The following is a 14869-nucleotide window of genomic DNA, read 5'->3' on the forward strand; positions in this document are numbered from 1 at the left end:
TGTCCAACAATTTAGCTGTTACAGTGACTCGTCCATCATATTTGGTGTGTGCAGTGTATGTGTATTATTGTAATATTTGTAATTTTTTGTGTTTTTTAACAACAAGATGCCATTTACATTTTCAAATCAAGAGTACGCAGATATTGTTTTCATCTATGTTATAGTTAATGGAAGTAGTCGTGCAGCTAAACGTGAATATGAAAGGTGATTTCCGAATAGAATACCACCTACTCATGTCAAATTTGCATCAGTTTTCAATAACCTACGAACAAATGGATCTGGATACAGCCTAGGCGAACAAGATAATATCATTGACATGTTACAACACAGTCCTCAACTTAGCACTCTCTGACTTTCAAATGGATTTAACGTATCTCATAATACAGCTTGGTGAACATTGAAAGAAAACAACTTTTACCCATATAATTTACAAAGAGTCCAAAATCTTTATCCAGGTAACAGTGCATTAAGATTACAATTTTGTCGATGGGTGTTAGAAAATCGAAATAATGTAAGTTGTCTTTTATTCATGGACGAATCGATGTTTACAAGATACAGAATTCTAAATTTGAAACAATCTCCAGTGGTCAATTGAAAATCCAAAAGCATTTGTAGAGTAAAACTTTTAAATTAGATTTTTGATAAATGTATGGTGTGGTAGAATTGGGAACCAGTTAATTGGCCCATTTGTTTCTTAAAACAGCCTTACTGGTCTTGTGTATAAAGACTTTTAGAGTCAACTACCAGTTCTACTTGAAGATGTGCTACTTGAAAAAAGACATCAAATGATATTCTAACATGTTGGCGCACCAGCACATTATTTACAAAACGTTAGAGAGCACTTGCAGATGTTTTCTAGCCAGATGGATCAGTCCAGGTGGACAAATTAATTGGCCTCCTAGATCCCTTGATTTAAATCTCCTTATTACTTTTGGGGTTGTTTGAAGCAACTTGTATACACTTGTATAGACCGTTCATTTAATAAATAGATGTTGGATTTTCTGTCTTACTTGTTCATATGTGTTTATTTAGTTAAATATTAGTTTTTTTTTAACTTTGAGTTTGTTTATTATTGGCCTATTTTACATCATTCTCTTCAAAATTACATTATCTATAAAGTTTTGGTTATAAAGTTTGTGTGTTTATTACACATTTAATTAAATTAACGTACTTCAAATCTAAACTAAGCGTTTTTCAAGACCAAATTTTGCATATTTTTTGACGTGACAACGTCTTAAAATAGGTTGCGGCTCGGAGTCACTCATGAAAAAGTGTAACGCCCGGTAACGTTACGATGCCCGTCCAGTGGGTCCGCCGCACGGGATCCGCACGGGATAAAGCAGATAACTGTGGGTCCGCCGCACGGGATAAAGCAGATAACTATGTTTATTCGTGAAAATGTGGAGTGCTTAGATTCGTCATTTACAACAACTACAACAATAAAGGTAAATAATTGTACACTGATATTTCATTATCGTAAACTATGATTGATTGATTAATTGTTAGATTGACACAAAAGTTGAGAAACTGAGTTTATAGGTTATGTCATACTATTGACAAATGTTGATAGTGTTAAGTAAATTATTAGTTTAAATCACTCTGCAATCAATCGTAATTCAGTCGATTGAGAAGAAACAGCGCGTATTGCTAGTCAAACATTTAAAATAACAAATTATAACCTCTAACCTGTCATAACAGTGCGACCAAACAAACGAACTAAACCGACCAATCACCACGCGCGGAGTTAGAATTTAACTGTGTTTAGCAAGAATTTCAAATTCCAATTTTAGTAAATGTTTTATTCAACTTTACCATTTACAATAACAAATTTTAATTAATTTCAAATTATGTACAATGTTTTAGTAAACAAAATATATTTCTATAGTTAAAATTTGTGCAATTCTTATTTTCATTCAATTCCTTGTTCCTATTGTGTAATTTAATAATATTCATATCAATAAATATTTTACCGAGAAAAAGACGTTGTCACATAAAATCTTCGCCCGTAAAACTGACTTTACAGGCAACCATAATTTTTTTTATCTTTATAACCTTGTATAAGTGTGACAAAATCTTTTAATAATAGCGATTCTGCAGCAATAACAATTTTATGCCAACCATAATTGTTGTGTAATTCACATAAGGAAAGAAACATCTATTAAATCACTATAAAGTCTATACTAATGTAAGTTATAAAATAATTCCAAATAAATAAGTATTATTTAAATTATTAAATAAATAGTCTATTGCGCATATTAAATAAAATAATAATTAGTTGTATTCCGACTTTACAGGCAACCATAATTTTTTTTCTAATATCTCAGAAATGGGTAGTCTTACAGGTCTGGAACATATTTTATTCAATTTTTCAGTTTATTTTACATAAAATCTAATAAATTTAACAACTATTTTTACACCATCAAAACACCAGTTTCACTGTATTCCCTTTGCTAGAAAATCAGGCAAAATTTTCGCTAGCTGTAGCAAACTAAAAAAGCTTTTCCAGAAATATTTGTATATGAACTTTTTTTATTATTTTTATTAGAGGAAAGCACCTGAGAAGTTCGTCAGGTTACTCGTGGGACACCCTGTAGAATGTTCTTACAGCTAAAACTGAGCTTACTTTCTGTTTATAGCTGTATAAATAAACTTACTCCAGAGCTACATGTCCTGCAAACTGGCCTGCTTGAACGGCCTGGTCATATACAGCTTTGGCTTCCTCCTTCTCCTTCACATAGGCCTTGTACACTTTGTCCTTGACTTCCCTGCAGAATAACAGAAAATATTTACATGATAAAAAAAACATCTACATACCTTCAGTACAAATAGTGTTCAATAAACAATAAAAACACGATATAATAAATTAGTTGTTATCCTAAATAGAATCAAATAAACAACAGACCTACTTTAAACCCATTGGCGACGGATGACGTATATTGCCCGTCATCATGTATACAGCGCGTAAAGACGGATGACGGACAGTGTCCGTCATGAATTTTGGGATTTGTTCAATCGATATAATTCTCGGTTATTTGTATGGTTATTCCGTTCACCAACAAGCGATCGATAGTTGAATCGTATTATTCGGTATCTAACATCCGAATACAAGAAACTGAATGCAAAAACCGAACATAAACCTGAATACCGTAACTGTTTGCAATAGAACAGCGATCAGTCGAGCAACATGGCGTCTCGCGATGAAGTGTTTCTCCATTCGTCGGAGTTTATCTGCGTATGTGGATAATGTACTGAATGAAAGTGATAGTGATAAGTGGTGATTTTAGATGGCGAAAACTGTGAATATCAATGACGATAATGATGAAATCAGTGACAATGACGGGCGAAGTGATAGTAGTGATGACGATGACGACAATGACAATAGGCCTAACCTCCAAACTTGGACCTGGACAAATGACACAAACACAGTAAGGGCAAATCAACTTTACTGGAAATTCAGGTAATAAATCCAATTGTTTCCAGGCAATTGAATGCTGATTGTACAGAGCTAGATGTATTGAATCAATTTCTAACCAATGAGTTCTGGGAAAAGTTGTAAGTGAAACTAACAAGTATGCTAGGGAGAAAAATTCTTGTGGAGGTGATGTTAGGCCTAATAATAATTGGACTGATGTAACCAAGGATGAAATGAAGGCTTACTTTAGCCTTGTTGTTTTGATGTCACAAAACCCAAAACAAAAAGTAACTGACTATTGGTCTCGCAGACAAATAATTCATTGTCCTATCTATAGTGGAGGTTATGTCACGCGACAGATTCAAATCTATTTCTAGATACTTACACTTTTCATCCTCACTTCTGCAAACTGACAAACTAAGGAAAATCCGACCAGTTGTTGAATTACTTTTGTCATCATTCAAAAGGGTATTCAATCCTGGAAAGTTTTGTTGTATTGACGAAAGTTTGATGTCCTTCCGAGGAAGGTTAGCCTACATCCAATTCAACCCTTCAAAAAGGGCTAGGTTTGGAATTAAGATTTATAAGGTATGTGATTCTGTAACAGGGTACTGCTACAATTTTCAAGATATACACTGGGAAGGAAAATTACAATGACACTACAATGCTAGTTAGTGAACAAGTTGTTTTGACAATGACAGAAGACTTAGTTGGTGAAGGGCGACTTATGTTTATGGACAATTGGTATTCATCGCCAAACCTTTTTTTGGAGCTCCTAAACAGAGATACTTATTGCATTGGTACAATTGAGAGCCAATAGAAAAAATGTTCCAAGGAAATAAAAAAAGAAAAACTGAAGAAAGGAGAAATAAAACATTTCGCTCAAGAGTAATAACATGTTGTGTCTGAAATGGAAAGATAGGAAGGATGTGACAATGCTTTCAACATACCACGAGAGACCAGATTTCCAAGAAGTAACTTCTCAGCGAGAAAGTAGAAAACAAAATCCAGTAGTAAGCCTCAAACCAAATGTTGTTGTAGATTACAACAAGTATATGTGTGGGGTAGACAAGCAGGACCAAAAACTTTCCTCCTTTCCAGTAATGCGTAGGAGTGCCAAAGGGTACAAAAAAATATTTTTTTACCTTTTTGATATTGCATTATGTAATGCTAGTAATTGTACACAACTTGGTCACTAAAAAGAACATTCATCTTTCAGAATTTAGGCTAAACATTGTTGACCAGTTACTATCAACAGTTCAGCTTCCTGATAGGCCTACAGGAGGGAGGCCTTCACTAGACCCAACCAATGAGGCTACAATGTAAACAATGGGGACATTTCATTGAAAAAATTCCTCCAACAAACAAAGCTAGACCATCCAAAAGATGTAAAGTGTGTTATGATCACGGAAGGCGATCAGAAACAATTTACCATGTAAAAAATGTAAAGTTTCCTTTACATTTGGAGAACTGTTTTGAAAATTTTTCATACAGTAAATAAATACTAAAAAAAGTAAAAATGTATTTGTAATTATTTGTAAATATATACCACACATGAATTCCACAACAAAAACTTTTTACAGGTAAGTTATACCACCATAACTGAAAAAAACTATTAAACGTTTTTTTAAACAAAAAAAAACTCAGTCCTGGGTTGTCACAATAGCGTTAAAATCTCAGTCTCCAATGGGTTAACTAAAGTTATTCGACCATTTTCTATAGTAAACTTTTGATGCAGTAGGGTTATAAATCCGAAGATATTTTTATTACCTCCATAAAGTTTTTAATTATATGAATGCACTAACTGGCGAATGTAAGTTTACATTAAGAATTCTGTAGAAGTAAGAAGCATGTCTAAAAAACCATTAATATTAATGAATGAATAAAAAAACTAGACACAGTGAAAAAGGGTTAAAATCTAAAATTACTCATGCATTAAAGAAGCAGACCAACCATCTGTTGAGATATGGCTGGTTAGCAAGAATCATACAACACAAGCAATGCTCTAACTGATAAGTGCCATACATACAATGGTTTGGCTGCTCCTGTACTGGCACTGCTGTAGTACATAGATGTTTCAGAAATCAACTTTTTTCAATGTTTTGGAAACTCATTAGAAATCAACGGCTAAACAATCAACCTTTCGATTGAAGTATATTATTACTAAATAAATCAAACTTTATTCCTTTTAGTATACTCAGAAAGAACGCTTTGTGTGATTAACTGTTTCCAGCACACCATCCAATTAGTTAAGTCTGCTGTTATTGTTTTGATATCTGCATAATTGCTTTATTTATAGTTTATGTTTTGTTTTATTATTAATTTTTAGATATTTCTGATCAGTACCTTCCCCACCTCAGATCACATTCCAGACTGTCCAATATGATCTGACATCATAAAAGTAGAACGATCTGCATGCGATCTAAGGTCAGGAAGATACCGATCACAAATACCCCTGGCCATCAAAGCGGGCTTTGATGGCGCCTTTGCCGGCACCCTGCACTTCTGGTGATAAAAGAAAAACATCCCTCGAGATAGTACCTAAATTCAAGCTCAGACCATGTAAGCGCTCGCTCGTAAAGGTTATTTTTAACTCTGGTACTACTAATAATATATTTATGATAGCCTAAACTAATCCTACTTTTATTGTAGTAGTAAGTAATAGATAGGGACAATTATACAAAATTTAAAAAGATAGTTATCAAGCACTTTCAAACACAACAAATTCTTTTAGTAAGAAAGTAATTATAAAAATAATTTATTAGTATACCTTGAAATATTATGAAAACAGTATGTACTTGTATAATGTTGAATTTTCAGAGGTATATAACAGTTTAACACGTTCGCTGAGGGCGGTAACTCTGGTTACCACTGCTACGCTGCGCTAGGAGCGGACCAGTAACTGTGGTTACCACAGAGCCTTTGTTCTGAAATGAGGTCAGTGTGGGGCCAGCACTCGAGCTATCACAACGATGTATTTCTTGCTCCTCGGAAGGTACTTTTCCAGCATTTTTATGCACTTCGTTTTCACATTAGACTTTGTTATTATTTTAAAAGTTTTTATAGTAGTAAGTGGTTGTGCAACACAATGCATCTTCCCCCGGGACCAAGTGGTGTACAATAACCAAGTTCAAAGCATACAACAGAGCCCAGTATTGGGTTCAAATAACGAGGATGACAACAAGGACGATGTGGAGTACCAGACGGACTCGGAAGTTGAGGATCCCGATTACGAGACCAACCCACGCCAATGGAGCGCTCACAATCGGATTGGAATACATTTTTATAAACTTATGTAATACAGTATTTTTTGTATCATTTCAAGTAAACATTTAAATATTTTATACCAAATATTTGTAAATAATAACTGAATTTGAGTGAGTTAGTGGAGATTTATAGAAACTTTTTCACATTTTTATAAACTTTTACATTCATTTTGGTTTTTACATTTACGTATATATATTGTTTATATGTGTCTAAAACGAATAAAATACAATTTACTTAGCTACAATGTATTCTTTTGGAATATTCCCACTGCCATAAAAGCGCATTCCCTAGTGCGAGCGGTAACTAGAGTTACCAGCTGGCAAGGAAGACTGTCCTCAGGGGCTAGCGGTAACCACAGTTACCGCATTCCCAAAATGGTAGAGAGTGATAACTTTTGTGATTTATGAGTAATTTTCTTATATTTCTATCATATTTCATCCAAAAGTAAGTAAAAATATATTCTAAAAATTTCAGCATATAGGGAACTCTATAATATAGGGATTTTTAGCAGCAAACGTGTTAAGCTTAGAAACCGCTGAATAAAGCACGCCAGTACAGCAGAAGACACCATCAGTTTGAGTGTTAACTAGGAACCATACATAGAGTATTAGCAAGGACACGACTAGCAAACAAGCCCCAGACTTATAAAATATTTTGGAGATCAAGGAACAATCTCAGTACATTCCCTCATGCTTTAATGAGTTCTCTATTATTTCATACACACTGTTGTATCCCAGCTTTCCTGCCAGTTGTCCCTTTACTGATCATGTGTTCACATCACTTAGGTGTTTTATTTACTTTGACAGTGCATTTGACATAAAACTTCTCTATACTGCTGCTTCACTTGCCTTGCACGTACAGGCAATGATTCTTGATTGGTAGTCTTCTTCTATATATATAACCTTGCTTTTGGTTTTTTGTCACTTTATAAAGAGAGCAGATTCACAGAGCAAGCTCTTAAAATATTACTTTTCAGTTATTATTATTTCAGTTGACAGTATAGAAAGCTTGATATCCTTGCAAACCATTCATCATCTATGATACACTGATTGGCTGATATTTTGGTACTAGTTCAAGATTAGAGGATTCAATCCAAAATTCTTTTTAAATTAATATTAAACAAAAAAACAGATTGCACCATCAATGTGTGAAAGCATTGTCACACTCACTTAACTTTCACTTTAAATTGCTTTAATGTAGGAGATGATGTGACTGCTAAACGGCTGTACCGTTCTCTAACCAGTTTAGAGTAAAGAACAATTATTGATCAATGTGCTGATTGATCATCACCGGACAATAAAATAATACAAAGTACACTTCTTATATTCAACAGTTAAAGATGGACTAATGCTTATACATTTAACCACTGATATCTAATAACAATTTCATACTATTTAAACATATTGAGTGCTGTTACATCACCACTGATACGCACATGAGAAACTCTGAGATGAACGCTGACTCAGGCAGGGTGACGTAGAAGACTGCTTCACCAGCCTGATCTGAGGGGTTGACAACCCTGCTGGAGACCAGAGTTGTGGCGTAACGATACTTGATATCGGATGTGATATGCAATGAGCGGATGATTGGCTTCACTTTCAGCTTCTACAACACAAAATTTACTCAGTAAATAGTTTGGAAGATACATATTTGAAGATAAGAATAGTTTATTGAATATATAATCTTCAAAATTTTAAATCTGAAATTCGTTTAAAAAGTTGTAACATGGAAATCTAATTTTTTAATGGTCATATAATCTTAAACTCAAAATAAAATCTCTAATTTACCTTAATTATAGTGGCAATATATATATAAGTTTATAAATAACCATAAAGTGAGGTGAGATAAATCTTATTTGTCTGTTGAATTACATAGTTGTACATTACATTAGTTTCTAGAAACCATCAAAATTAAGTTACATAAATCACATTTTTGAATACACCTCTACACCTTCAAAATTTAGAAGATAATCATTGTATATTTATTATCTTTTTGAACTAGAAAAAGAATATCACTGGACTGTATATTTTTGTTTAACCAAATTGGTTTGTTTTTAAACTATAACTTATTGAGTACAAGTTTTTAAATCAAAGAAAATGTAAGCAAAATGTTCTTTGGACTCATAACTTGAATATAGGTAACATGTTTAATGTAATAGTCATGTACAAATTAATTTTCTTATATCAGGCAATTTATAGATAAAGTATTTTAGCCTTGTCACTCATACACTTTTATATCAGATTTACAAAGACATATTGTAAAACTATTCTTATATTTTTAGTTGGAATTACTAAGCCGGTATCACAGCAACTTACTGGGGTTGTTGAGTCAGGTTCTGGAACCTCGGCCTCACCTTCACTGGGAGCCAGAGTAACCATGTCCTGGGTGGAGAAGTGTATCCCTAGCACCAGTAACAGACACAGTGGCATAGACCACATCCTCCTATTAAAAACATATGATTAATCAATTATTTAAATGCAAAATATTTAACTTTAACAAACATCACAATCTATCTAAATATCACAGCACAGTAAAATTGGATTATGTGCAGAGATACTAATTTTTAATGGTCATTATTACCTACAAGTGTGCTTGCTAATCCTGAGGAGGGTTCACTTCCTGCTGTTTTATACCTGCCGGTGGAACTAGCATTGTGGGAACAGGACCAAAGTGTCACTTAAATCCCCAATGCATTTGTCCAGGAGCAGCGAATCTCGAACTACAAATGTTGAAATATAGGGGTAAAAAACCAGTAGTACAGTATGTCTACAGTAGGCTTACTGTGGAGAATGACTGTTGGGGAGTGGGTAGGACTTTTAATGTTAAACGCTTTTTAAAGACTAAATATGAGGGAGTATGGTTTCTTATGTCCGCTTTGACTAAAAAAAGTTGGAACAGATCAAGCCTCTAATTCCAAGGAAACATGACTAAGATAGAGCCCATTATCTCTCTTCATGGTACCTCTACAGGATGTGGTCGCTATCCCCTAATCTGACCCATCCTCAATATTCTGTCACTTCGGAAACAGATTAAATGTGCTTTAAAGATGAAATACAATGAGAGATTACCTTATCTTCTTATCTTAAGTTACCAGGACATAAGCAAACAGTTAAGCTCTTTTTGAGTCCAAACTTATGGTCTTAATATTTCAAGATAGGATTAGGTGCAGGGATTTTTGTAATGATCATTATGTTAACATCTGTTATGCTTGTAACATCTCAGCTTACAGATAAGCATAGCTAATAATGCAATTATTTAATACCAGTCTGTCCAGACCTCGTGCAGCAAGATGACATTCAATACAGACAAGAGAATTTCTTCCAGTGGTCATCATTAATCGGAGGTGGGTGGGAAATCTCAGTACAGACAGGAATGATGACCAGATCTTTCTGGCCTGGTGCGGTAAGATTTGTTATAGATATGGCAATACCAATGGCAATACCCCTCAACAACTTTCTTAGGTGTTGTACAGATCTTTCCAGTAAGGAATCGACCATAGTAGATTTTTCATCAATGTGGGAAGATGCAATGCTTGGAAAGACATTGTGCATATACAAATAAACTTTATTATATTATTTGATAAAAGATAATGACATCTAATTTCAATTAAAAGGGATGAAACCACTTCACTTGTGCATTATTAATACACCGGCAATGTGGCACTATGCAATCATGACAATGCAATGACATGATGTTGCTGATAGTGTAACAATGTGCTTGTGCGTCCAGTAATTAATTATAACTGTAGACTAAAGATACTGTAGCTGCTGTACTGTGTTTGTAGCTGCTATTAAAAGTGTACAAACAGATTTCACATATTTAAAATGATGAAAAAGTTAAGGGGGGGGGTGTAACTATGTTTTTAATCACCCTGTATATCCTGTTTTAAGAAATAAGCTAAGTATACAATTATTATTAAAACACATTATATTGATTAAATTATCATTAACTTTAATAATTTTGATAAAAGTGTTGCAAACAACACCTATAAAAGTTTTTTTTTTATAATTTAGTAGCATAGCTAGCTAAAAAAGTGAGAAATAAAAGTAATTTCTTATTAAATTCTTGTCACTTTTACAGTAAGATTATTGATCCTATTGAAGTCAACTATGTATGGTAAAGGAGCCAAATAAATCTAAGTGTTAATGCCAATTTCTAGATCAAACCTTTAAACTTGCGATTATAGACCAAAGAGATCTGTTCTTGGGAAAATTACTTAAGTTAAAAGTTAAAAGATCTCAACGTCAGGAAAACGTTCTCCCTTTACCCAGGTGAGGATATCATGAGTCTGAGCAGAACCAATTCAATGCTTTGGCGCAATCCAATTAAACATAAATAAATCAATTTTTATCCCCTACATATTTAATTACTTATCAAATAATATAAATCCTTTCTTTATGTAACTTTTGTATCATCCTTACTGAATACTAATCCCCTGTCTGAAATACATAATGATTTAGCGTATCTGCTTCTTGAGAAAGAGTTCCGAATAGAGTCTTCAAATTTGTGGAATTTTGGTTTGGATATGGATATCTTGTAGTTCCTCATCATGAGACCGACAGATCTACCAACCCTTAAGGACAAACAAGAATTCCTTCATATGGTACTTCCCTTCATATCAATGGGACACTTAAGTGTTCTTCAAACTTCCACATCCCTATCATAACTCGACTCAACCATTTTTCACTAAGCGGCATCCAGTACCATAACAAGCAAGGCTCATGTAACAGCTTAATGGCTGCACATCAATTTTTTGTATCAATCACCACAAATTTTAAATGTGAACTGACAACCTTGCAGTTATAACACAGAAGTTCCATTATGTGAACACACATCCACTTGAATTTCACTTTTAAGTACTTCTAACCTATTTTACTGTTATCAACTGTAAAATACTAATTTAAATCAACATGTCTGTGTAACATATTTGTAGTATATTTACTTATTCATATTCTCTTGCAAATAACTTAAGCTTATTAAATTCTTGTTAATTATGACTCATATTAAATTCTTAGCCTAAGTATATGCAAATATTAAATTTTTGCTTACCCTCTTTAAACAATATCAATGCTGTCTGTTCCTAGCACATAGTATCACATACAGGTAATAATACTTAATAATTATTATTTATTACTACGGTATTTTATAATTATTAGGGGTAATAATTTATTTATTAGGCCTAAAATTAAATTTCGGATACAAAAATAATAATTATTTAAGCCATCAATGTTATGATGCTTGCACACTGTTATTGGATCAGAATTAATAAAGTCTCTCTCAGAGAGCTGCCAAAATGTCTCTTCTGTCTGTCTGTATGGTATTTGAAGAAGACCCATAGACCTAATATTTTCATGGTGCTTCATTTCTATATAAAGGCAATATCAAGTTATAGAAATATCTTTAGTATTTACTATTTCTAAGAGGGCTGGCACATTCCTTTCATAGCTCTCTCTCTGTTTACTACGGAATATCTTAAAAACTAATTCAGCTAAAGATTTGAAATTTTCCATAAAACTTCATTTATATCTACATAAAGAAAGATTGAGTTTGATAATAGTGTACATCCATCCATATGATTTCGCCGATTGCTAGTGAAGCTTAACATTCTGGTGGATATTTTTATAATAAATTGAGCTGTATGTAGACTCAAAAATTTCCATATAACTTAATTCCTACATAGAATCTTCCTGTTAAATGATGGCCCATGAGCCTTTATGGGTTAACTATGTTCAAACTATCCACAGGATGTCGATTTCATCTGTAGACTTAATGTTTTTTGAAATTTTCTACATAGATAAGATTGAGCAATGATAGTGGTCTCTGTGTGTTATTTGACTAGGTATCAATTTCTTTGGGAGTTAAACATTTATTTTTTGTCTCATTGTGTGTTTCTCCACAGAATATATTAATATATTGAGAATGAAATGGTTTCCCATATTCATAACTTCTTATACTGTTAATTTGTTGTATAATGGTGTTGGCTGAGGGTAATAAAAAAATGAACATTACTAAAACTCAAATTACACCATTAGGTTAATTAAAAGCATACAAGGCATTTTATAAAGTGTGTAAATAAAAGATTACTAACAAAATGGTAGATGTAGATATGAATACAAATCTATTAGTAAACTTAGTTAATTGAAAACAATTTGTAAAAATCAAGTTTTGTAAACTTTGGCTTTCAGTCCTTTTTAATCAACTAACAAGTTGTTATGATTGATGATATCTTATTTGAGGTAGTAACAGCCATAAAATGTTAACTAGCTTGGAAAATGAATTTTTATTATTTCTTTGTAAATAACTAAATAGTAAGTTATTGTGGATAACTTATAATTCACTTTTTGTCTTTACTTTTATAACAAAAATGTAAATAAACATGTACATATTTGTATGAACGACTTAAGTACATTAACAAATCATATTTTAAGTTATTTGATACTCATATCAGTTCTCTTTACACAATTATTTGACTCTCACATTTTGACATCTTCTAAAAGGAATAGAACTGAAGGATCGTCTTTGTTTTGAAATGTACTTATTTTTTAATTTTATTTCCATACACTCGGTATGTACTATAATGTCATATTTGTAAAATTAATTTTTACATAATTATACATTGTAAACAATAAAACCTGTCTTTGAAAAATGTATATTTTATGATAAATTAAAAGAACCACCTTTATTTTATTATAAAATTGAGTAGTTTTAATGATTTAGCAATATCAACATTAATTTATTAATTAATGTACTTATTAAAATACAAGTTTAATTGGAAATTCAGTTTGGTGTAGGCCTCTTGTAAAATACAGCTACAAATTAAAGGTCAAATGAAGGCTAACTTCCTAAACATTTTTTAGTAATAATGAAAACATTACCTAATTTTTTAGTAAAAACAGTGTCACAACACATAACAAACCCCTGCCTGGACTGTGAACTAATACACTTTATAAGCAATGTGTAGGCCTAAACCACATGGAAATAACAGCAAATTAAAATTACTTTGCCTAGTATATGTGAAAATTTAGAGAAGCAAATTAATTACTTGCCTGTTGTACATTTTGAAGATGAGAGTCGACTAGAACTGAACAAGGAAAATCAAATGACAGGACTCAGACTGGCAAGAGGTCTGAAGTCGCAGCCGCTGGCACCGCTCCAAGTCACCGTGACTTCTCAACTCTGTAAACAATAGAGAATCAGCTGGGCCGTGGTAGCTGACGAGTTTTAACGAAAGATCAGCTGACGCATGAATATAATTCTAGGAACACAAAAATAAATAATTCTCATTACACTTCTTCACGGACAGTTATTTACGGGTTTTCCAAACTAGTCGCTAGGTTTGTAACTTCTGGGAATGATCAGTTTGCAAAGTAAATTACTAGGATATAATTGATGACAAGAAGGATCGTAACCTGTACGATGACTCAGAATGTGCATCTGATTTTAAAACCGGTTTCACCAGAACCTGTTTCGCGAACTGCGAGCGTATAAAGCTGGTCTGGAACTGCTATTTGATTTTAGTTCTTGCAAATATTTAATCATACAAAAGGAGACTATTGGGGTTACGAAAATGTTTGTAGACTCTGGTGACCTTCCGTAAAGTTTTAATGTGGGCCAAGATAAGTCAGTCATAAAAATATGTGGGCAAAAATGAAGATCTGAATTGGGCGTGAAATGAAAAATTTTCTCTGGTGATTAAATAACAACAGTTCTTTTTTTTTGTTTGTTACATTTAAGAAACCCCTACGCATTAGTAGTTAATAATATTATATAACATGGTCCATAAAAGGTAAAATGTTTAGTTTGCTTGGATATGTTACAGAATAACTGAAAATATGATATTACTAAACATGCGCAATACCATTTGTAAAATGAAATATACACCAAATATTCTTCATTTTAGTTTTTTTTTTTCTTTGATTTAAATAAAAAAGGGACAGTTATTCTTTTTTTAAACTATCTACTATGCTTTAAACATTGGAAACAAGTTTTTAAATGTTTGTGCTTAAGTAACAGACAGAACAATCCAGTCGTTCTCTTCCTGGCAACATAAAAGCCTACCCAAAGAACATTTCTTTGATTTTTATAGTGTTCAGCAGTAACCAAATTTGGTTTTAGTTTTATTTCATTTTATTTTTTTGTAATTCAACTTTACTATTTGGTCCACTTAATATGGGTAAATAGCATAATTTT

At 32.7% G+C, this 14869-nt stretch overlaps 1 protein-coding gene across 2 annotated transcripts in view; it reads right to left on the reverse strand.

The window, feature by feature from the left end:
• Positions 1-14056, reverse strand: part of LOC124365140 (inter-alpha-trypsin inhibitor heavy chain H4-like) — an 83155-nt gene extending 69099 nt beyond the window's left edge. Inside the window, exons 1-4 of one of the 2 annotated variants that reach the window (XM_046821095.1) lie at positions 13726-14056; positions 8995-9121; positions 8115-8284; positions 2655-2765 (exon numbers count right to left, since the gene is read on the reverse strand). In XM_046821095.1, coding sequence (XP_046677051.1) covers positions 2655-2765; positions 8115-8284; positions 8995-9121; positions 13726-13736 — 419 coding nt within the window. In that variant the 5' untranslated portion in view covers positions 13737-14056. The remainder of the gene's footprint in view (positions 1-2654; positions 2766-8114; positions 8285-8994; positions 9122-13725) is intronic. The other variant, XM_046821103.1, reaches the window with a different exon arrangement.
• Positions 14057-14869: the final 813 nt, after the last annotated feature.

The sequence above is a fragment of the Homalodisca vitripennis genome, chromosome 1 (assembly GCF_021130785.1).
Source record: "Homalodisca vitripennis isolate AUS2020 chromosome 1, UT_GWSS_2.1, whole genome shotgun sequence".
NCBI classification, from domain to species: Eukaryota; Metazoa; Arthropoda; class Insecta; order Hemiptera; family Cicadellidae; genus Homalodisca; species Homalodisca vitripennis.